The sequence below is a fragment of the Malus sylvestris genome, chromosome 9 (assembly GCF_916048215.2).
Source record: "Malus sylvestris chromosome 9, drMalSylv7.2, whole genome shotgun sequence".
Taxonomy (NCBI): domain Eukaryota; kingdom Viridiplantae; phylum Streptophyta; class Magnoliopsida; order Rosales; family Rosaceae; genus Malus; species Malus sylvestris.
Genome location: NC_062268.1, coordinates 4,831,408 through 4,855,848, shown reverse-complemented (window position 1 = coordinate 4,855,848; position 24,441 = coordinate 4,831,408). Strand labels below are relative to the sequence as shown.

General features: G+C 36.8%; 3 protein-coding genes across 3 annotated transcripts; 1 reads left to right on the top strand and 2 right to left on the bottom strand.

Annotated features, from left to right (window-relative positions):
* Positions 1-3,057: 3,057 nt before the first annotated feature.
* LOC126583957 (probable tRNA (guanine(26)-N(2))-dimethyltransferase 2) lies at positions 3,058-8,232 on the top strand. Its single transcript, XM_050248513.1, has 12 exons — positions 3,058-3,477; positions 4,117-4,419; positions 4,530-4,617; positions 4,873-4,994; positions 5,269-5,408; positions 5,500-5,572; positions 5,958-6,046; positions 6,135-6,240; positions 6,702-6,914; positions 7,001-7,195; positions 7,442-7,519; positions 7,707-8,232. The coding sequence occupies exons 1-12, from the start codon at positions 3,382-3,384 to the stop codon at positions 7,941-7,943; spliced, it is 1,740 nt and encodes a 579-aa protein (XP_050104470.1). The 5' UTR covers positions 3,058-3,381; the 3' UTR covers positions 7,944-8,232.
* Positions 8,233-8,577: 345 nt separating this feature from the next.
* Positions 8,578-11,231, bottom strand: LOC126583967 (UDP-arabinopyranose mutase 3). Its single transcript, XM_050248531.1, has 4 exons — positions 10,810-11,231; positions 9,577-9,827; positions 9,321-9,489; positions 8,578-9,144 (listed from the first exon to the last, which is right to left on the bottom strand). Exons 1-4 carry the CDS (start codon positions 11,119-11,121, stop codon positions 8,806-8,808), a joined length of 1,071 nt encoding a protein of 356 aa, XP_050104488.1. The 5' UTR covers positions 11,122-11,231; the 3' UTR covers positions 8,578-8,805.
* Positions 11,232-15,600: 4,369 nt separating this feature from the next.
* LOC126583959 (cytochrome P450 85A-like) lies at positions 15,601-18,563 on the bottom strand. Its single transcript, XM_050248517.1, has 9 exons — positions 18,212-18,563; positions 17,562-17,883; positions 17,142-17,291; positions 16,800-17,045; positions 16,616-16,702; positions 16,438-16,516; positions 16,234-16,340; positions 15,995-16,119; positions 15,601-15,807 (listed from the first exon to the last, which is right to left on the bottom strand). The coding sequence occupies exons 1-9, from the start codon at positions 18,400-18,402 to the stop codon at positions 15,720-15,722; spliced, it is 1,395 nt and encodes a 464-aa protein (XP_050104474.1). The 5' UTR covers positions 18,403-18,563; the 3' UTR covers positions 15,601-15,719.
* Positions 18,564-24,441: the final 5,878 nt, after the last annotated feature.

The window sequence follows — 24,441 nt, the reverse complement described above, 5'->3', positions numbered from 1 at the left end:
TACCATCTTTCAGCTCAACTCAATAAGTAGTATTTGCTTGTTTTCTTTGTATTCTATGGGACGCTGGTTATATTGCACAATGCATGGGTAGGTTAACTTCCCCTTATATACACACATAACACATGGTAAGTATCTTCTCTCTGAATCAGTGGCTTGAATATATTTTGCTTTGTTTAATACATTGATGATCTCAGTCAAGATCTTTGAATCGAATCTCTGCTTCTGTCTCTCATCATGTCATGAAATCGAATTGACCCTTCCCTCTACAAACCTGAGTACACGTGTTGAGACATGGGTCTCAACCATCTCAACACTTCCAACCAATCCCAGTACAACAGCTGGCTCGTCGAGCCCTACTCCATTTACTATATGACATCACCCAACAGGATCTCTCCGAATCCTTTAGGTGAGAACCTTAGGAATTCATGAATTGTATCTGTTCATCGCATATAGTGTGATCAGTTTTTATCAGATACTATTTGTGTTTAATTTTAAATAAAATTTTTTAAAATGATTTTTAATTGCACGATGTACAATGAACGATGAACGAACACGATTCACGGTTCCTCCGGATCCTCACAAAGAGGATCTGGATTCTGACATCACCACTAGATCATACGTTCTACATAACAAAAGCCACGATAAAAAAAAGATCACTTATCGATAAAAAAAATAGTGGTATTCACACTTATTTTTACCTATTACGCATTCATATTCATTCGATTCGGCGGTAAAAAATTAAGAAGGTGTGTGAGAAGTAAAAATAAGTATGTGAATAACACTACAAAAATAAACACACAAAGCCACATTGTATAACTAATCTGTCATTGTTATTTAAGATTAACAAAGAAGTTTCTTAATAAATGAATGAAGCATAAAATTCTTAACTAAGCCGAAATGATTTAGTGGGTCTCCTTGGAAAGTAGCCCTTATCCAACTAGGGTTCAACATCTGTGAAAAAGTATTTGCATGCTTAATCACCATTGTTTAGGGTAATGGGGGGCAAAAAGTTTTGAAAGGAGAGGGGAGACGATTCACCTATCCTACACCTGGCCTTTGGGCTTCATCTAATTACCTAATTTGGAAAGTTGAGAAGTGCTTTATTGTATTAACTCATTTGTTTATGCATTCTATGCCTATATGTAGGTATTGATGGTTATAGAAACTATATATTAGTTGCTAATCTTTGGAAAGGTTAGATAAGAGTGTCAAGATCTTGTCAAGCTTAAAGATTTACAGTGTGAAATGCACGATTTGATGAGGCCGAAAGAAAAGAAAATATTTTACAAAAGCTTTTGCTCCTCCAAACCCCTTTGAGTAATATTACTTCATCAATGACGAAACCCTACTTTATGTTGAACAAAAAGGTTGGGCTAATTATAAGTTTAGAAATGCGAAGAAGACTTATGGGAAAATTGTTAAAGTATCATCAATTGGAGATGCAAAATGCATTAAGTTAATATTTTGTATTTTTGGTTTGCTGAAAAGCTCTTCAATAGACGAGATGTAAAAAACTATTTTGGTTGGAAAATATAAATAAAGATGTAACTTTACATCTTTTGAGGGTCGACATCATTAGTCAAAGAGAGAAAAGTAAATGGAATACATCTCTCCCATTGAAGATGATCTTTATAAACCTCACAATTGACTAGTAATAATATGGTTTAAATTCACCTTTGGTGAGAATCGAATCTAAGACCTCTCACTTATAAGTTAAAAGGAAAAGGAATACCACTAGACCATAATACTAAGTGACATCAACAAGGGGTCATGTGAGGGAGATTGTTAAGAGTCATATAATTTAATGTTCGAGGAGCATCTACTGTTGTCAATAAAAGGATTACTTGTAGGAAGATGTTAGGAGCTTTCCAATAATATCCATCGATTAATGTCCAAATTTGGTGTTATGGTACAAACGGGTCGAAATGACCCATTAAAGTACTGGCAATAACTCGAAAGACGATATTGTATCGAACATGCACCGAGATCAATAACATGCACCGAGTCTCATCCATTGAAACTCACTTGTGTACCAAGTTCGGGCGACCCGAAACTATGGATCCACTTTTTCAGAGCTATGCATTTTTGCCAAATGGGCCTCCTCATCTGAAAATCACTTGTGTACATAGCAACAAAGCTCTTTTGGATAAGTTGAGCCCAAAACTTGAAAAGGAGACAAAGTCCTTACACATTCCCTTACAACATAACCCACTAAATCTTTTGTCTTAATTCTCAATTTACATTTTGTTTAGCCCAAGATGACCGTAATGCCTAAATTGACAGTCATTTTGGACCTAACACAAGCAGTGGAGTCAAGGAGTGTAAGCCAATGGGTGAATTTTTAGGCACGGTGAGGTCAATGTCACAAAAATTGTTGTTGTTGCTAGAACAATAAGCTCACCACAATTTGAGCCGTTTAGTGGACAAGTTTATTGAGGACTTGCACTAATCGTCAAGTGAGGAAAGATTATGTTTATGAGGATGATTTAGTGGAGGGTTACAAGATTGTGAGTGACGAAAAAGAAATGTCAATTTATAACTTCCCGTTCATGTTACAAATGTTTTGTTTATAGTAAACAAAAAACAAACACCATTAATACATGAAATGATTTATTTCATGCACTATAACATATATTTTTCGAGACATTATTGGGGGTTGTCCAATAAATTTTTTAACTTAGGCCTCCCACAATAAGCCAAGAAAAGTGAGTTTGAAACCAATATAGGAATCACACTCCTACCGTGGTCAGAAAATTTAAATGTGATACTTAACATATTGAACTCACTCTTGTGCATTATTAGTGTTGTATAACTTATGTTATATGTATCAAACTAAAGTTGTCTGATACATATATACAAGTATCACACTCACTCAAACTATTATGAAAGACGTACATTTATATTAAACGACTCAGTTTTATAACAAAATATGTTTGTATTTGGCTATTTGGCTTAGTGATATTAATAATTAAAAAAGAAGAAGAAGGTTTTGTTTACAACTTTTCTTATTTGGAGCCCCGGATAGGGGGTGACCCGACATCCCCTCCCACTCCACGCACCACTTTTACAACTTCCCGTTCATGTTAGGGTTTAAGCAGAAAAAAGAAGAAAAAGAAACGTCAATTTATCCGAAAAATCAAAACTTTAATCGCGATTAGCAGCAAAAGATAGGGTTAATTAATAAGCATATTTGTACTGTCTACAGTCTACCTATAAAAAGTCTTCAGTTTGAGGCTCCTTGCACAAATTCGCAGACTCCGGCCAGGGGTTCCATAGAGGAAGACGAAGAAGAAAGCCTCCTGCTTTTTAGAGTTTTGACTTTGTTCTCGGAAGGAAGAGATTTGGGGTTGTTTTTTTTTTTTGCTTGGAAGTGGAGGAACAATGGCGACCGATCTCAGTGATTACGCCATCATCAAGGAAGGAGAGGCTGAGATTCTCATGCATGCTAAGAACCAAGTGTTTTACAACAAAACCCAGGTGCCAAAATCTTCCGTTTCTGTGATTTTTGAATTGGGTTTGTTGGGATTTTTGAGATGAAATGTTTGAGGGTTTTCTGTGTTTTTGAGTTGTTCTGAATTGGAAGTCAGTTGGCTCAGTGTTAGTTGGTGAAAAGTTGTGTTTGGTTGCTGGGGTAGTATCGTAGGAATCGGAAAGATTAATGTTTAGAATCGAAGAATTTCGATATGCGAACGGTTTTATTTTTTTGATTAGTAATCGTTGAGGAATGTGTGTGATGAAGCCTTGGATTGGAAATGTTAATTGTGTCTCGCATTTGGGAGCATGTAAGTGGAAGAAACCCAAGGCTCATCATTTAGATTATGTATTTCTGCTTACGGTTTATATATGCAGTGCAAATTCAATATGGACGAGTTAACCTAGTCGTCGCCCAAAGTTCTTTGCTTTCCAATACTTAACATCCCGTTTTGGTTATGTTATTAGCAGTTTTTTTTAGTATTGTAAATATTATGTAGGGGGTGATTTGCGATATGTATGACTGTTGAATTTTCAGCATTATTGATCACTATTTATTGGATACATTCAATCACTTAAGTTTGCTGGCTGACTTTTAGATTTAGTAATTCAGGAGTCTTGATTGTTTCATTGTGTAATAATTAGGTGAACAACAGAGACGTATCCATTGCTGTTCTGAGGACATTCATAACTAAACGCAAGGAGGAGCATGAAGCAAGATTGTCCAAGAAAACAAAAACTGCAGTGAAGGAGTCTGACAAAGATGCTTCAAACTGTGTCGTAGAAGAAGTACCTATTGAGCCTGCTAATCATGAAGAAAAAACCAATGGAGATTGTGAAATGGCAGCAGAGGTATCTCAAGATGAACCATGTAGCGTTTCAGAAGAACCAGAGAAGGTCACTGAGGGAAAATGGCATGGGGAACTGAAGCCACCAAGAGTTCTTGAGGTTTTTTCATGAATTTTGATCAGAATCAATTAATTAGTTTCTTTCATCTTTGTTCTTTAATCTGGAAGATGCAAATTCACATTTCTCTTTTGTATCATTTGCGTTCACAGGCCTTGTCAGCTTCTGGTTTAAGAGCTCTTAGGTATGCTCGTGAAGTGGAAGGAATTGGTCAAGTTGTTGCTCTAGACAATGATAAAGGTAGATTTTAGGTTTTCTCGAACTACTGCACTTAAATGCATATGGCCAGTTTTTTTGTTAACCTTTTAGAAGGTTACTTTGTTTGTTCTTAAAAGAAAAGGAATAATTAATGGACATATAGACCAAATTAGATGAGATTATGGACTTCTAGTTTCTATTTAAATACATATTGATATACCCAAGTTGTAGATCCATATCAGCTTTTCTTATTGCTTGTAAACATCAGAACAGTTATCACTATTCGTCTTCCTGCAGATGCTGTTGAAGCTTGTAGGAGAAATATCAAGTTCAATGGTTCGGTTGCATGTTCAAAGGTGGAATCACATCTTGCTGATGCCCGTGTGCATATGCTCACCCATCCAAAAGAATTTGATGTGGTATGCCTATGCTGTTATATAGTTTATGCTATTTCTCAAGGAATTCTCATTTAGAAATTAGAATATTTATCAGAATAAAATATAATATTCTAAAATTATTTGAATAAAGAATGGACTGGAATTGGTTTCATTAACGGGCCCACACACTTCACAATGATAATGATTACCCTTATTCCTTTCTTCCCTAGAGATAATTCTTTTGTGCGGATTCCTATCATTTAATACTTTTTAGCATAAAGAGTAACATACTCTTTGCTGGTTATTGGTGTTTCAGGTCGATCTTGATCCTTATGGTTCTCCCTCTGTCTTCTTGGACTCTGCGGTTCAATCTGTTGTTGATGGAGGATTGCTAATGTGTACGGCAACTGATATGGCTGTGCTATGTGGTGGTAATGGGGAGGTTTGCTATTCAAAGTAAGCACTCATACCTTTTTGCTGATTGATTTTGATTAAGCATATATTCTGATTCTTGGACTGAGCTTTCTCAAACTGTTCTGTTGATTAGATATGGTTCCTATCCATTGAGAGGGAAATATTGTCACGAGATGGCTTTGAGGATCCTCCTAGCTTGCATTGAGGTATCATCATGTCCTTGATTAGACATTTTACGTTGAACATGCAAACTACTTGAAACCTATTATTTAACAATTTAGCCTGAAAGGAAGCAGAATTGATATTGCATTTGTATTGGTAATGTAGTTGTTGGCAAATGTCTTTTCTATAGCAAATATTTACTGTATTTTTTTGGGCGTAATGATGGTGTTGGTCACAATTATAGGTTTTCAATTAAGTTTAGCTTGAAGTTAGTTAACTCGATAGGCAAATGACTTTAAAAACATGAAGACTGCCCCTAATGGACCATAAGTTATATTTCAACTCATTTAAATTGGATGTGTGTGCATATATATATATATATAAATTTTTTTTTTGGTGCATAGTTAATTTCTTCTTTGTACAATGCAGAGTCATGCAAATCGATACAAACGATACATTGTTCCTGTGCTATCTGTACAGATGGACTTTTATGTCCGAGTTTTTGTTCGTATCTACTCGTATGTGACCTATTTTCTATATCATTCAATGTTAGCTATTAGACTTCTTCCTTTTGCTGTTGTATGATAGTTCAACAATTGGTTGCAGTTCTGCAAGTGCAATGAAGAACACTCCCCTTAAGCTCTCCTATGTGTATCAGTGCATTGGTTGCGATTCTTTTCATCTTCAGCCTATTGGAAGGACTGTCACAAAGGTACGGTGATGATATAATATACCTTGAGAGTTAGGTTGTGCTCATCTATTCATGACAAAAATCATGTTTAAAAAGTTGATTTTCTTGCTTTTCCTGAAGTATACGTAAACCCCTCATCTAAATTATAGTTGTAACAATGACTTTAAAAAGTTAAATTGACCGTTATGAGGGTTGATTGTTTGACACTACCTTTTAAGACAGTTATATCTCAATTATAGGACAGTTAACTTCAATTATAGGACGTTGATCTCTCATAGTTATTGTTCTATTAGTAAGCTTTGTCCCCTTGCGGAATATCTTCATATATTTGTCCCTGTGTGTGTATTAGATATGTTTGACTGCTCTGATTTTTACAAAGATTTGTGTCTGTAGCAGGCTTGATGCTTCAGATAAATGGATTTATTTTATTTCCGTTATTTATATCAATAATTTTCTGATAAGGGATTACTTTATTCTTTCAGAACACCAGTGTGAGATATTTACCAGGTTTTGGTCCCGTTGTTCCTCAAGAATGCAGTGATTGTGGAAAGAAATTCAATATGGGTGGGCCTATATGGTCTGCTCCTATTCATGATCAAGAATGGGTGACTTCCATACTATCTGATGTGAAGTCTATGAAGGAGCGGTATCCTGCTTATGATCGCATCTCTGCTGTACTAACAACAATTTCAGAGGTGTGCCCTTTGTCTTAATACTGATCCTATTAGACATAAATTAGATGTGCTAAAACAGTTCCACTGATGTCTGTGTTTGTTTGCAGGAACTGCCTGATGTTCCTTTGTTCTTGAGTCTGCACAACCTCTGTGCCACACTTAAGTGCACTTCCCCATCTGCTGTGATTTTCCGTTCTGCTGTGATCAATGCAGGATATCGTATATCTGGAACTCATGTAAACCCATTGGGGTTGAAATCAGATGCTCCCATGGATGTCATTTGGGACATAATGCGCTGTTGGGTGAGCTGTCACTTTCAGCTCTCATTTGTTTCTTGCGTGATGCGTGTATAAAATTTTCAACTAGTTCACAATCTTCTAAGATCCCTGCACGGAGATTCCTTCCCACTCCCCAATTAACAGTGTGGTTCTGTTGTTGCTTTTCCTGCCTCTACTCTCTAAATTATGTAGACTTTCTATGAGATTAGTGCTATTTACTAGTTCTTGCGTTGGGCGTGTGGTATCTTATTGTGCCTTTATTTTGTGTAGGTGAAGAATCACCCGGTGAAACCTCAGCCTGCAGATCAGTCAGGAACCGTGATACTTGCCAAGGAACCTGTTCTTCAAGTATGTTTCTCCCATTTTTGAATATTAATAACGATTATTTGTTTCTTCTGATTATATTTGCCTTTTCTTCTTTTGCTATGTGCATGTAATTTCATGGAACAAATCACCCCGTGTGTATGTGCGCGTTCGAGAGGGGCAGTGAGAGATATCTAGCTAACCACTCTTTTTGACATTTTCTCTTTTGCAGGCTAACTTTGCTCGAGCTGTTGCGTCTCTTAGCAAGGCACAAACCAAGAAGGTAGCACGCTTCCTTCCAAATCCAGAGAGGCACTGGGGGCCAAAGCTGAGGGCAGGTCGTACAATCACCAGCAAACACATCTCTCTCTTGGGTCCGGAGGCTGTCAATGAACATCTTAACCATGAAGATGGCGAGGAACATGACGCCAAGCGTCAAAAGTTTGAAGATCAACCCACCCCAAATTGAAGATGAACGGTTTTAAGTTTGTTGACCAAGTTGGCCTAGAGCTCCATCCTCCCATTACCGAAACACCGTACATCCTATTCCTTTTTATTTGGAGACAGCGACGAGCAACTGGAGCGGCAACTTTATATTTAATTAGAAGCTAATTTTCAGCAATTTTGAGTTTGATAGACGATTTTTATTTATGTTTGCGTACTTTTGAGTTTGTAAGCAATTTATCTTGGTCACATTGACTTCAATTTTGATTAAATTCTGTCTGATATTAACAGTGCAGTTAAGTTCCGGTTTCTTATCTCTTATGTTTGAGTTGTCTCACATCAAACAATTCAAACTTGAGCATATGGTCTCTTGGAGCTCCCTTCTTGTTTATCATATTTATTAGCGAATGAAGAGGAGCCCCGCAAATGAGAGAAACTTAGATGCAACGGGATGGTGTAATGATGTCAAACTGTAGATTGACTTGGGTCGGGCTCTTGGGAATACATTACATGGTCTTCAACCTCGTCATGTAAAAAGACTTAAATGAAAAACAGAAATTATATTTGGACGTATAAAACTGACATTTCCGATCAAGATAGTAGAAAGCTTGACAAAATATGCTCAAATACTAGGAAAACATTTTGTCTCTGGATTTGAATTCTATATGAACTACATACTTTTATTGCACTAAGCTCATTGGACAAAGTTAAATAAAAATTACATCTGTCGATATGCAACTCGAAGCGATGACCAAAGTGGCTCAGGAGGAGGGTAAAAAACAAAAGATTACAGTCACTAAACTAACCATAAGATATAATCCCAGAAAGTACAGTAAAAATATAAAGAGCATAATGCAGTTGAATCAACTTTTTAATAATTTTTTTTTTCACTTGGCCTTGCCGTTGGCCAGTTTAGCTCCAGGACCATTAGGGTTGAGCTCATCCCAAGCTTCAATCCATGTGACCATGGCGTCGGCCAGCTTGTCGAAGTAGGGATCGACCTTGCTGAGCTTCTCCTTGACCTGCTTGGAGAGCTCAATGTAGCATGCTTGCACGGTGGTGCAGTCTTTGGGAAGGACAGCAGACTGGAAGAATGGGATGATCTCTTCCTGCCAGAAGATGCCCTTGTACTCCTTCCTCAGGTTCACAAATGGATTGCTGGCTTTGCTGTGGTAGATATATGGCAGCCCTGTCTTCACTCCAAGCCCCAAATGATCTGTTATCACCTGAAATATTTATGACCATACATTGTTAATATCTGGGACGGCATATTGTTCTAACCAACTGACCTAACCGATATATGCAACATAATATATCATTCACATGAAAAAAAAAAGAACAATGGAAGAATTAGAAGACATATGGGCATATTGTATGGTTAAAACAAGAGAAGAAAGGGAACCTTGGTGCACCAGCCAGCCCACATATCGTCGTAACGTCCAATTGGTTGACCGTCACCCATGAGTCCGAAGTACATTGCGGGGCCGATGAGGTCGCGGTCGAAAGCCAAGTTCATCCCACACATTGGGAACAATGTGCCCTTTGGGATTGTCAGAACAGCATCCACAAATCTAGTGAAAGCATAAGCATATAATTTTAGGAAACATATGTTGCATAATGCGTACAATGCAAAAGATAAGGTTTTAGGGCGTGTCTACCTGGTGTTTCTCTCAAGTGGCTTCACAAGCTGTGTTGGTGCATCATAATCCGGGATGTTGAGCCAGAGACCGTGAGAGACAGCTGTCGGAACACCCTCACGGAGACTGAAAGGGTATCCACGAACAAAATCCGCACCGTCTCTGAAGGGATCATACAAGGTGTTGAAGAAAAATGGGGTGGATGGTGAAAGGATGTTCTTGATGTGTTGCTCCAGTGCATTTACTGGTTTGCCAGATGGGTCTGTTGCAACCTATAAGCATACACACAGAAAATCATGATCACTTAAAAATATATGCTAACAATTTCACAGTTGTAGTACAAACAAATTGAAATTAAGTACTTCAGAATTGGGAGGAAAGGACAGAAGCAAGTTGCATATAAAACAAATGCATACGCTATATCTTTATCTAGAGCCCATTCCAAATTTAAAATAGTGGGGAATGGAGAGGAGAATCATTTTCATACAACGAGGATGTCACTGTAGCAACAATATTCTAAAACAACTACAAAATAATATGAAGAAAAATTAAAAGGCATTACAATCTGTAATTGAATTGGACGCTAATCACACATTGATATGTGAGATAGTTAAAAAGCAAAACATGTGTGATTGGTTTGAGATACCATCAGTGTCATTACAATTATTGCAAACAATTTTCTCTATCTAAGGAGAAGGGGACTATTACCTAAACTGATTTAAGATAGGGATTTACCTACGTACATACAGATGCTACTGTCTGTAGTGATATATCACAAGTCAAATATAGCAGTTTCATGTGTTTAATTATACACTTACAAACATTAATCATTCCAAATAAGCTCGATCACTATTGAAAAATTATTGTCAATTCAGATCAAACTAGATGCCATCAATAGTGCTTTTAGACATACATTCTCTACAAATTGAGGAAGCTTATATCATTTTATATGTTACAGTATTAGATGGTGTGTAAGCAATGCCGTCAATATTCATATAATTAAAATATATAAAAACAACAATTTAAACCTAGACTCGTAGTGATCAAACATATAATTAAAGGAAAAAAAAAACGATAGTGACAGAAGAACGTGCCCCATGTATGATGCAATCATCTATATTTCACGCAAAAGTATGAAATAGAAGATCGAATAAAACCAAGATCCAGAGTTTAAAAACCCAAAAGAAAAAAAAAAGGAATTTAAAAACAAGAGGATTGGAAAACCTAGAAAAATAAGAAGAGGAGAGGATATACAAAGCAGTCATCGTCGATGGTGAAGATGTACTTCTTCTTGGAGACCATGTAACCAAAGCATCGGCAGGCAGAGTCTTTGAACGAAATGCAGGACGACCTCGGACCCAGAATCCTGTTAATGTCGTTGCGGTTGTAGAGCTCGTAGTCGAAGCCGTCGGGGACCTTGATGGTCTCCGTCGGATCACCGTCCTGGACGATGATGAGGTGGTAGGGCTGCAGGAACGGCCGCCACATCTCGAGGAAGTCGAGGTTTCTGATGGTCGGGATCACAATGTCGAGCTCATCCGTCAAAAGGGGTGTCGCTGAAGCCATTGGAGGTGAAAGGGGCAAAGTTCGAGAGAGAGGGAGAGGGAGGAGTGAGAGGCGTTGGAAGGAGGCGAGGGAGTTCGTATAGGAATATAAATGGAGGGGGGACGTGGTGGCACGTGAGGAGGAGGAGGAAGCGGCACAAGTGTGGGGAGTTAGGGAGGAAACGTGTCCGAGGTTTAAAGGTGAAAGAGAATGGTTCAAACTCTCCCAAAAGCAAGCTGAGATTGAGATTTGCAACTGTAAAAAGACCAGCTTTTGATTTTATGAGGTTTAAAAAGGACTTGACTTTAGCTTTTTAGATTCTAATTCTAGTCATCCATTATTAACGTCCCACGTGTTGTTTATGAAGAGTTTATGGCATTCGTTACAAGAAATTTTTCAATGTGATCGTTACACTGTCATAACATATCTTTTTGTTTACTATTAGTATACTTTAGGTTGGGAGCATAAGAAAAACTTCAATGTGGCAATGAGTCACGTCTTTGACCTTCATACTCTCTCTCACGCAAACACACATCTGTTTTTTGGTTAATCAAACACCATTTGTGTCAACCTGATAACACTTTATTGGCTTAGTATACATGACCGTTCACGAGACATCTATCGAAGATTGTCTCTTAGTTTGGAAAGTATACTTTATCGTCCACATATATTCTAACATGCAAATTAGTAGCAACGTATAACGGTGTGACTGTCATATTAAAAAAAAATTATTTATGCTTGTCACGCTATAAAAATTTTCATGTATATACCTGAGATATTGCGTTAGCAGTATCTCGATTAGACCTTTAGGTTCGGCTTTAGAGAAGTTAGGTTTCATGTCCCCCTCTTTTCCCTTGTATCTTTTGTTGATTTTGTTTCTAGAAGGGTAATGTTTATGTCCCCTCTTCTTTTCATGAATTTTTTTTTATCCTTTTTCCTTGTATTATGAGGGGTTAGGTTTATGTCCTCCTAATTAGGTCTACCTTTTTTTTCTTTCTATATCAATAAAATTCCCCTCATACCATCGAGGTTTTCTAAATAAAAAAAAAAACATTAGCAGTATCTCAAACTAATCATACATTGTTATTTGAGACGGTTAAAGACTTAAGATATGACTAGCCTCTCCACACACGCGGCCACAGGTGACTTACAAATTTTAAATTATGCGCGAAATGTGAGACACCACATGGCTTTTTTTTTTACAATTTGGGAGGAGCTAATTTACAACTGTACATATGAATTTACCACAAGTTAACTGAGGATGTATAAGTTACGGGTAAATTATGGCAGCGGTTTTTGAATTTATACTAGTTTTTCACTTTAGTCATTCAAATATGTAACTTCCCACTTAAATTGTTCAAATGTAACAGTTATGTAACTTTCGTCTATTAATATTTGAGTTTAAATGTTTCATTCAAGATAGTAATTGGGACACTTGATGCAAATGGAGGGCAATCGGACTAAATTAGAAGACCAAAGTGAAACACGATTACAAGTTGACCAACTTGTAACCAGGGGCAGATCCATTACAGGACCGGGTTGGTCCCAGGACCCTCCGGAAGATTGGAAAAGCATCTGTGAAGATCGTTGAGGACCACCCGACTGCATGGTACCGTGCTGGTTTTGGAACTCCATGAATTTGCAGCGCAGCACCCAGTAGAATTTAGCTAAGAAGAAGGAGGTTTAATATTGTTTTTAATGACCTGGCCAGACGGTGCCGTTTTGAGCCAGGTCATTCAAAATATTAACACTCTTTTTCGTCTACAAACCCGAGGCCCAACTATTTCTCATGCAATTCCCTCTTTTAATTAGAACAAAACCCCAAATCCACCCATCCAATACAAACCTTACCCCGGAACCCCACCACAATTATTCCACCTCTATCTTTCCATCATCACCTCATTACAATATTGAATTTCAAATAAATTTTATGATTTTGGTCTTATGTGTATTAGATGAAAATATCCATATGATTATTGTGATGTAGTTTATGATTTTTTTATAACAATTTGATCATTGTTGGTTAATTTATAGAGAACTTTTATCTATACTTTAAAAATCACATTTTGCACTCCTCATAAGTGTAGATTTCTTTCTCAGTTTGAAATACAAAGTGATATTTTTAGAGTGCAAATAATAATTTTTAATATATATATATATATATATTATGTCTTTGTTAGTTCATATGATATATTATTTTATTTTGATTAGATCAAACAATCTGATCTTGGAATGTTTCTCTCTAACATCAAATAGTAATTTATTGTAAAAATTTTCAATGTTATTCTCGTTTAAGTTTTTTTGAAACTTTTACAATTAGGACCATCCAATGTTCAAATTTTGGATCCGCCATTGCTTGTATCGTAGATTGCAAAGTAAAAGAAACCAAATTTACTACTAGTGTTAAACCAACACATTGTACGCAAGGAGGAGGAATTGTTGAGCACAGACAATCTAGACGGTTAAAAAAGAACAAATAAACATTAGATATGGAGAGAGGAGAAAAATACTTCCTAGTATGGACCGGTGTAGTTTACACCAAAATTTGTAACTGTTGTTGAATTTCTTACTGCACATCCAGCTCTCTATTCAAATAGTGCATGTCGTACACTTGAGCATGGTATCGAAAGGCATGTGGGATTAGAAAGTTACACATGTAATAGCATAGGGGCTTGAGTTTCTTTTTGCGTCCAAATCACACTTTCGGTTACAGTGTATATGGGAGTCTGGACAGGACTCACCTTGATTCCCGCACATTTATTTTGGGAGGCTTAAGGCTGGTTTGGTATTGCTGTGCTTTGAAAAAAAAATTACTGTAAGAATAAGCGGCTGTGCTGTGAGAATAAGCGGTTGTGAAATAAATCAGCAGAGTGTTTGGTAAATTTTTTTGTAAAAGTGTTTTGGAAAAAAAAAACAGTCTGATAGTGGGTCTTTTCATTAAATGAGCACTGTAGCTCCGCGTGCTTTGAAAAAAAAAACCAGTTTTCCAAAGCTGCAAATAGCAGCTTCAGCTTTTTCCTTTGATTTCAGCTTATTCTCACAGCATCTTCCAAAATAAACCATTTTTTTTCAGTTTACCAAACACCTAAAACCCTCATAACTTTTTTTTTATTAGTGTTTTTTTTTAAGCACCTCACTTCTAAACCATTCCTTAATCTCCATATTAAGCAACCCAATAAGTTCATGTATGAGACCTTATTTACGTTTCCTTCCTCCATTAGTGCATAGAGTTGTCAATGACTCGGAACAAAAACCCAATGGTCTAGAATTTCACTCGGGTACACCTTAACCCACTAAACTATGGACATCTTGATCAGCCCAAAGGAGAATGTTTGGATTTTGCATTTAGACGACCTGATCACGTATTTTGTCCAACATTAATACAACAATATTACATCGTTTTTTAATTTTTACTTAAACTTTTGTTGACAAGTATATCAAAACGACGAAAAGGTGGTTGGACAGTACACATGGCTGGGCTGCCTAAACCAAGATTCTTTCTTATTCCAATCCAAAAGTGGAATCATTGCTCTCAACCACTAGGATTGCGAGTGTTTCTAATTAATGGAGAAATGAGAACTGGAACTTAAGACAACTTCAGACATCGTGAAGAAAAATATTATTAAACTAAGAGTTAGTTGGTGAGATCGTACTCTATATTTAGTAAAATTTGAATCTCAACACACTTCCATACTGCCAAATACCATAACCTTCTTTTGTCCTTACATGTATACTGCTACATTGACGCAATGGAAAAAGGAAAACATTTTATAGAACCCAAATAAAATTCTTTTTGTGCATATTATTCTTTGTACAAATATTATAGAATTCATTTGAAGATACCTTATATTAAGTGCAAGTCTGTAAAATATAGGACGGAGCCTGCTCTACAAGGACCTAGGGAAAAACATTTTTGGCATTATAATTATTTGTCAGTTGACAGTTTTTCTGTGCATCTCCACTGCAGAAATAAAATAGATTGCATTTTTGCTCATTATTTTCGAGAAATTTTTAGTATGTTAAAAATACGGTTTATTACATCAAGTGTTATTATATAATTAGTTGTAATTTTTTTTCTTTAAGTTGCCAACTAATTATATTATTATACTTGTTGTATCGTGTCATGTCCTAACACATTGAAAAATCTCTCACCATCTCCAACTGATGGTGATGCTCATCCCCAAGAGATTTTTAAAGGTGTCTAGAACACAGACACATAAGCCATAAGTCATTATACAAGTAAAGAGACACTTGGGGAAAAAAAAAAGCTTTCCTTTCCTTGTATAACAACATATAACGTAACGTCTCGTGCTCCGGACACATTGAAAATCTCTCCTTACCACCTTATTAATTACTGTTAAATTAGTTTAAATTTTAAAATTAGTATAATTGATAAATTAAATCAAATTCGTCTAACGATAATCAATTAGATAATAAATATCACCATCACTTTAGGTTTAGGTTAAGTTAAGCAAATATTTTCAATACGAATATCCGACAAAAGGAAAATGCTCAAATTCCATTAATTTCTCTAATGTGTTAGCACCTTATCATACATCATATTTCTCTCCCATGACCTATATATTGTGTTCTCTCTTTTTTCCATGTACATAAATTAGTCAGTAAGATGAAACCCTAAGGTGCAGTCCATTCGGGGCCTCTACTCTTGGAAATTTCATCAGTTTGTCTCCCCCAACTTCTTCCCACCTGCAAGGATATTAGAACTTTATCTTTAATAATTTAACAATCGAATCAACGAGCTAAAGCTATGTGATGAAGCTGAATGCTTAAGTTACACCTAGAAGAATAATTGATCAAATTTGTGGGCGGTCCTACGAAAGAAACACTTATTATACTTTATTTTACTTTTGGTAAAAATCAGATCAAAATTTACCTGTATCTAGTTACAAAGTAGTGCAGGAAAGTTGAAATTTCTGCTATCCCTAGCTCCTTTCCTGGACAGAGTCTGGTGCCACCTCCAAATATAAAGAAGAAGGTTGAAGACTCCAAGCTCCTGTCCTGCATTTTGCATTCAAACCCAGTTTAGAAATTCCGACTTTTGTTCAAATTCCGAGTTTATTTCCCTTTTCAAAGTCGAGGGGGTCAGAGAAAAATACAAATAGTTTCACTAACCAGCCATCTCCATGGGTTGAAGGTTAAAGGTTCCGGATACAGAAAGGAGTCATAATTAATCTCTCTTGTATACACATAGATTCTCCATCCTTTCGGAATCAAATATCCTGTTTAAACATACAAAAAAAATTGTTAAAATTAAAAAAAATATATATATTAATCATTAAAAATAATCTTAAATATGTAACATATATATTTTCTTACCATTTAGTTCCATATCTTGAGTGGTTTTTCTTAATACCCCATTCACAATGGTGGCTAATCTTGAGGTCTCAAATATTACCTGCAGGGTTAAAAACAGCATGAAAGATATTAGCAAACCAGCTATCATAACCAGAGCAAATGGTAAATCCAAATTTATCAAAGGTGAGAAATTTCTTACCGCACGAGTAAACTTCATAGATTTCAAGTCGTTCCAGTCAATTGGGTCCTCTGGATTTTTCTTTTCTCTAATTGCCAAATGCTCTTTCTACAAAATGTGCAGTTAAAAAGTCAGAACCAAAGCTCCGAAGTTAAGCAAGTTTGGACGAGACTAGTAACAAGAGAAAAGCATATCATAAACTTACTCTGAGTTCTTCAAGCACTTTGGGATGATCATGGAGGTACTTGACAGCCATCATGGAAGTAGTCGAAACGGTCTCATAACCCGAATACAAAATCGTGACGACCATATCGATTATTTCTTCGTCACTTAGTTTGTTTTTGTTTTCATCACTTCTCAGTAAGCAGCCAAGCATGTCCTGATGGACTTCTTTGGAAGCTCTTCTCTCCTCTATAAGCTTTTCCAACATGTTTACAATATTCTTCCTTGCCTGCATAGAAAACGTTTCACCAATCTCAGTTGCTGGACCTTCCACAACAACTTCCATCAGAGATTTTGGTGACGAGAAAAAAAATCGGATGTATACCTGAAAACCGCGGCAATAATTCGTGCCAGGAAGATCAATAGGCAATGAAATGGTGCCTAGCACAAGCTTGAAGAACTCTGTCTTGAATGCTGGAGTGATTGAGCTTGATTCAATGCCTGCAATCTGCTTCAGAGATGATAAAAGTGCCATCTGTATAAAACAGTTGGAAAAAAAATCCATTACAACAGTGAATATTGAAGGAATATTACCATAACATGTTTACTAATCCGTAATTAGCCACGAGGAATTGAACTGAGGAGGAGTTCAACTCCACCATAATGATATTTTGTGGGCCCGACTTATAGTTTAATTCCACACAGTTAGTAAAAACACACAAGTAATTTGTAATTAGAGTCAAACTAACTACAGTTCGCCTCCGAATATGGGTTAAGGGAGAACATGGGATGTTGTTACACAAACCTCTTTGGTTTTTTCTTGAATGTTGATAACTTGGTTGTCCCAGCCTGTGAGGTGGGATCTCATGAACTCATCAATTTTGGGCAAAATCTGGTCTCTGATCATGGTAGGGTTGATGAGGGCAAGCAGTGCCCCTCTCATGTACTTGTGAGTGGAGCCATGGACTGCTGCAATGTTGCATTTTCCCAAAATATCCAACATGGATTGTGGGTAGCCAGGAACCAGCCCTTTGGCTTCATTCATTAGGATGTATCTGTTCACCTCTGGATCCATGGACACCACTGTAGGGCACCCCAATATGTGGGATTTGAAAAAACTCCCATACCTAACCAAAAATTAGCAAATTAATCAGAAGAAGTTTACTAAAACAAACCCGCAGAAATATTCTCTTTGTCAACTGGTGACCAAGAAAAGCACGATCACTGACTGTTGATTTGATATCAATAGTGGAGAATAAATAGATAACCACTAATGGTTTAATTTTGACCGTTAATATCAAATACAATGGTAGGTGACCACAAATTCTTAGTCACCAGGTGATTGAGAGAACGGGACTCGAAAAATCCACCCATTTTTTTTTTTCTAAAACAAACCCAGAGAAAAGCAGAGCAAAACTTGTACGGAAAACAGAGGAAAGTGAAAACTATAATCACCTTGCTCTCTGGTTTTTCATGAAGTTTGGACCTTGTTTGAGAAACTCAGTGGTTTCACCAAAGACTGGCCAACCCATTGTGCCTGGAGGGAGGCCTTTCTTTCTGTATCTAACTTCATTCCATCTGAGAAGAGCAGAGCAGATGCAGAGCAAACAGAGGAAACAGAGAACCACTACCATGAAGACAGCCATTGATGCTTTGCTCTCCTACAAGCTGCAAGTAAACCCTAGACAGAGGGAGCATTCAATGGTATGGGCATGCTCTAGTTTTGTGATGTAGCCAAAAGTGTTGCACATGTATATATATATAGGAGTCGACCTCTCCCAATTCTCAACCACCATGTGAGAGAGAGGAGAGTGAGAGAGAGCATATTATAGGCCAATCCATGCAACCTATACAAAGTGAGGGACCCTAATCTCTGACCTCGAGTAGTAAAAGCTTTCTAATGGCTAAAAAGTGTTTAGTTACGTAGAAAACTAGAGCACACGTGTACAACTGGGCTATAATATTGTGAAAGAAAGTTGAGATTTTATCGTAAAATTATTTGGCAACATAATTTAAATCAATTAAGAGTTGGTTAGGGTTGTGTGTCCGCCTATTTACAGTCAAATACAAACTCACTCTTTACAAATTAGAACAGTTTAATTAAAACCCTATAAAAACTAAAGAAGAAATCAATCCTTCCAAAACTTGTAACTTATCTTACCGCACGACCCAACAAAGATTTGAAGTTCCAAAGCCAAAGCAATTGAATTAACAATGTTTTTCCAAAAGTGAATAGTTAAAAAAGGTTTGAACTATCGTATTCATAAACTAGTTTGGACTCTCGGGGAAGGATGCTGACAGTAAAGTGGGTGGATGCTGCGGAAAATTTACCACTGTAATATTTAAGGTAGAGGGTACGAGATTTCAAGAAATGCTATAACTTTAAGTGGTGAATTTGAAAGGCACATGCAGACCACCCTATAGGGCCTAATAGAAAAGTGAATCCTTCACATGTTCGTCAACAAGATCTGCCAATGGAATTACGAAAACCAGAAGAAGACACAGGAGCTTGTTTACCATGTGAATAAGACACAGGAGCTTGTTTACCATGTGAATAAGTGAGGAGAGAGAGAGAGAGAGAGAGACAGTACTTTTGGTTCCATTCCAACGTTTGAAACTTGGAATGCCCCTTGTTCTAGTTTGAAGCTGTGGACTGTAAATTCCTAAACCCCACTATTGACTTTTGGACTTTTAATCTCAACACTTTTCTAAACCCCTTGTTATAGTTTTGGATCTCTCTCTGTCTCTCTCTCTATATATACGTACATATACACACACATATATATATATATATCTATATATACGTACTTCCAAAAATAATCTCACAATACCATAAATCATGCCTCATGTATGAGTATGGAACAACATATCCCCTAACTAACTTCGACTTAGATTATAAATAAGTCATTAGTTGAGTTAATTCTTATTTGAATGTGTGATTCTATGATAAATTCATAAAATGATATGATAAGTATTTATCGTGTTTGAATTACCGTTATCATATAATGAAGGCCTCAACCTTCTTCTTCAATGATTGATGAAAAAAGGGCCACAAACATTTATCATCCCACCCACCATAGTTAGCAATTTACGTCTAAATCCCGTCATTAGTAGGGCATCTTTACTAACAATCAAGTTAAGCAGCATAAGCAGGCTGAACACAGGAACATCCTTACATTGTAACATAGTTTACGATCATATTTTACAAAACATAATCTGCTGATTATATGCATCGTGAGTACTCCTTTTTCCTTATCTTTAATAACGATATGCCAGTGTTCTTTAAAAGCTTTAATGGTAGCCATTGATCATCTGTGCAAGATCAAGTACCATAAATGTTACATTGGTTGGTGTGAAGAAGATGCCGTATTTTGCTATTAGACCATCTCCAATTGTTGGGCTAAAAGCCAAATATTTTAGCACAAAAATAGCTTTTCTGCTCTAACAGTTTTAGTCTAAAATTTTAGCCCGGGATTATTAAAGAGTGAACTTAGGCTATTTTTTTTGTTAAATTAAATTAAATTTTTTTTTGTAGATTATCGTAAATTAATTTTATGAACATTTTAATCTAAAAAAAAAATAAATTTCGATAAATATTAAAAAATTTAAATTTTGATTTTTGGGCTAAATTTTGGAAGGAATCTGGCATTGGTTTAGCAGTTAGCATTTAGCCCAAAATTTCCCCTTAGGTTGGATTGGGTTTTGGGGGGGGCAGGGGGAATTTTGGGGGGTAATTTGACTTTTAGCCCACCATTGGAGTTGGTCTTAAGGATGGAATCAAAGACTTTGAAGTATGAGGAAGGCGTAATGTTAGAAAGACTAAATTTTTTAAACCAATAAGAAATCGGCATGTTAATCGACACTTGATTAAGTATCCAATAATCAATAACCACATCATTTGGTTTACACAATTTAATTAATTTAAAATTTTGGTCTCCCTAGCATTACCCATGAGGAAGTATATATCTCTACGTGTTCTTACTAGAAGCAATCCTCAATAGGTCAATATGTTGAAACTTAAACTTCAAATGCCAAATGAATGAAAATTTTGGTCACAAATAAAGCCAAAAACCCTAGAGTGCTAACTAGACCCAGCTAGTTATAGAAATTTTCCATTAACTTCTTTCTACTTGTTTTTATTGAATAATTTGTTTCAACAGAAGAAATCTATGGTCACTTGTTGCTTATGATATTAAGAGTGTAAAGAGAACATAATTGTTTTGTTTCAATACTGATTCTCTATGAATCAAAATACTGATTATCCATTCTCTCTCGTTTGATAAAGGGAGGGAGCTCAATCAGTGTGCTAGGGTTCATCGTGATGATCAGGATCATGATTCATAATTAACATGCACCACACATTATCTTCGGGCGGCTCCGTACAGTAGGTGTCGATGATCGTCAGTCTAATCAACATGTTATATTATTTTGATAAGACATGGTTCGTCCTGTAATTTCCCGTTTATCTCTTCTACTCTCATTTTGTTTCTTGACATTGGTTTGAAGCTGATGGCTTGTCTTTGAGTGGCACAGAATGTGGATCGGATGGTGACTTGAAGAAAGGTGTGGATCCATAAAGAGATCCTTAGATAGAGATTTGACAAAAAAGGTGCATTTACCAATCTAACTTGGTTATCAAATTAAACACAGTCGGTAATTGTACTAGGATAATGAGAGTTATTACGGCGACGATAATGTTATGTGTGATCCTCATGCACTTGTACACTAGTAAAAAAAAAAAAGAGATATTTTGTAGTTCGTCATTTTATGTACGTTTTATAATCGAATACGGAGTTTCAACGTATCGTATGATCCAAAATCTATATTATCATTTTCTCATGTAGTTCATTGAATCTGGTACGTTTTATCTTTTAAAGTACTTGTTCCAAATGGAGAGTAGCTAGATTTCAAAAATTGAAGAAAGATATGTCCCAACAAAGCCTATAGGGATGTATATCGAAACTCCTTGGAGTTTTCAAGTGCACACGGGTGTCTTTTTTAGCAGTTGACAAATGGCACTTAGACACCCTTTAATTCTCCAAGTTGTTATCCAATTCCAAAATATTTTGCTAGAATTACCATGGCATGATTAGGAAGAAGATTGCATGCCGACATGAAATGCATAAATAGATTGATTGAACATGCTAAAATTCAGGAAAAATAGGGGCCAAAGCAACTTAATTATGAAGAAAATAATAATAAGAGAGGAAACTAAGGGGAGAATGAGAAAGCGATATGTGAATGATAAGGAGTAGGGGGACTACTTATGTGAATTAAAAAAAAATTGCACTGTACGGAATTTGCAGATGGAATGCATACGATACTGGCAGGCTGCAAAAGGTTATTATAAGAGAGAAAGAGAGAGAGAGAGAGGGGTGGGGGGGCCTGAGGGGCCATATGCCTGGCTGCTGCAGAGGGGCAGAAGAGAGAAAAGGAAGAATGTCTACCCACACAAACGCACACATGCGCTTCATGCAAAAGCTCTGCTTTTTTGATGAAATTAATATTTATATGAATATGAATGAATAATTATGTGATATAAAGTTGTGATGTACATTGACACATCCAGTTGCACGAGGGCCTCTATTTTGTTCTCTTCTACTTTTTCATGCCAGAGCGGCAGAGATGGGTACCCAACCAATTATTTCCTCTAAATTATTGATCTCTTATACAACACAGGGGTCGATGGAGATGTATGTGTGCGTACGCAATTCATCCAGGCACATTAAGTTGTAATTGATAACTTAATTTGTTTTATTAATTCAAAAGCATGAACATTATGCAGATGTGGGATTTGGATGAGCATGATAGTGTGTTAGTCCTCGTAATCTCTCTTATCAAATAGTTTAGATTATCGTTTTTTTTAAAGAAAAATTCTTAAGGCTATCTTCAATCTAATGGTCTAAAATTTAGCTCTATATTTTTAAGGGTAAAATATGTTTACTACCCTCATATTTCGTGGTTTTCAACATTTAGTACATCAAGTTTTTTTCGTCTAAGATTCATAACTGAAGTGTAAATTTTGGGACAGTCTCATACATCCGTTAGTCAAGCTGTTAAGTCTCCCGTTAACTGTGACGTGGCGCACTGACTGAACGCCACGTGTTATCCACGTTTTTTTTTTCTTTTTTTTTCTTCTTCTTTCTTCTTCCTTCTTCTTCTTCCTCCGACTGCAACTTTTTTTTTCCTTCCTCCTTCTTCCTTCCCCTTCTTCCCCTTCTTCCTTCTCCTTCTCCTTCTTCTTCTTCTTCCTCCGAATCTGGGGAAGTTTTTTTTTTTTTTTTTTTTTTTTTTTTTGCTTCTTCTTCTTCCTCCTTCTTCCTTCTCCTTCCTCCTTCTTCCTTCCTCTTCTACCTCATCTTCTTCCTCTGAATCTGCCCAGATTCAGTTTTTTTTTTCCCTTCTTCTTTCTTCTTTCTTCTTCTTCCTCCTTCTTCTCATTCTTCCTTCCCCTTCTTCCTTCTTCTTCTTCCCCCGAATCTGGGGAAGATGAAGGTTTTTTTTTTTTTTTTTGAGGAAGAAGAAGGAAGAAGGAGAAGAAGGAGGAAGAAAAAAAAAGTTGCAGTCGGAGGAAGAAGAAGAAGAAAGAAGAAAAAAAATATTAATTTGGGCAGATTCGGAGGAAGAAGAAGAAGAAAGAGAAGGAGAAGGAAGAAGAAGGAAGAAGGGGAAGAAGGGGAAGGAGGAAGGAGGAAGGAAGAAGGAGGAGGAAGAAAAAAAAAAGTTGCAGTCGGAGGAAGAAGAAGAAGGAAGAAGAAAGAAGAAGAAAAGAAAAAAAAAACGTGGATGACATGGCACCCAATCAGTGCGCCACGTCACAGTTAACGGGAAACTTAATAATTTGACTAACGGATGTATGAGACTGTCCCAAAATTTACACTTTAGGTATGAATCTGAGACGAAAAAAATTTGATGTACTAAATGTTGAAAACCATGAAACATGAGGGTAGTAAACAGTCTTTTACCCTATTTTTAACTATTTATCTATACATGAGATTGGTCAATTTTTTCCTCAAACTATAAGGGACCTGTCTGTCACATCTCAGTCTCGACTCCGTCGTAGCACGATATTATCCGCTTTGGGCTTACCATTCCCTCACGGATTTGTTTATGGGAACTCAGATGAGAACTTCCGAGTGGATCACCATCCTAGGATTGCTCTCGCCCGAACTCGCTTAACTTCGGAGTTCCGATGAAATTTGAAGCCAGTGAGTTCTCAAAAGGCCTCAAGCTATAGGGAGGGGAACATGTACATATAAGACACATCACCCCTCTCCGTTGGTCGATGTGGGATCTTACAATCCATCCCACTTAAGGGGAACCCGGCGTCCTCGCTGGCACATCCGTACCGAACGGCAGAGTGGCTCTGATACCATTCTCTCACATCTCAGTCTCGACTCCGTCGTAGCACAATACTGTCCGCTTTGGGCTTACCATTCCCTCACAGCTTTGTTTCTAGAAACTCAGACAAGAACTTCCCAGTGGGTCACCCATCCTAGGATTGCTTTCGCCCGAACTTGCTTAACTTCGAAGTCTGATGGAATTCGAAGACAGTGAGTTCCCAAAAAGCCTCGTGCTATAGGGAGGGGAGCATGTACATATAAGGAAAATCACCCCCTCTCCGTTGGTCGATGTGGAATCTTACACTGTAACCTTCACCTCCAACTTTATAATTTATTAAACTT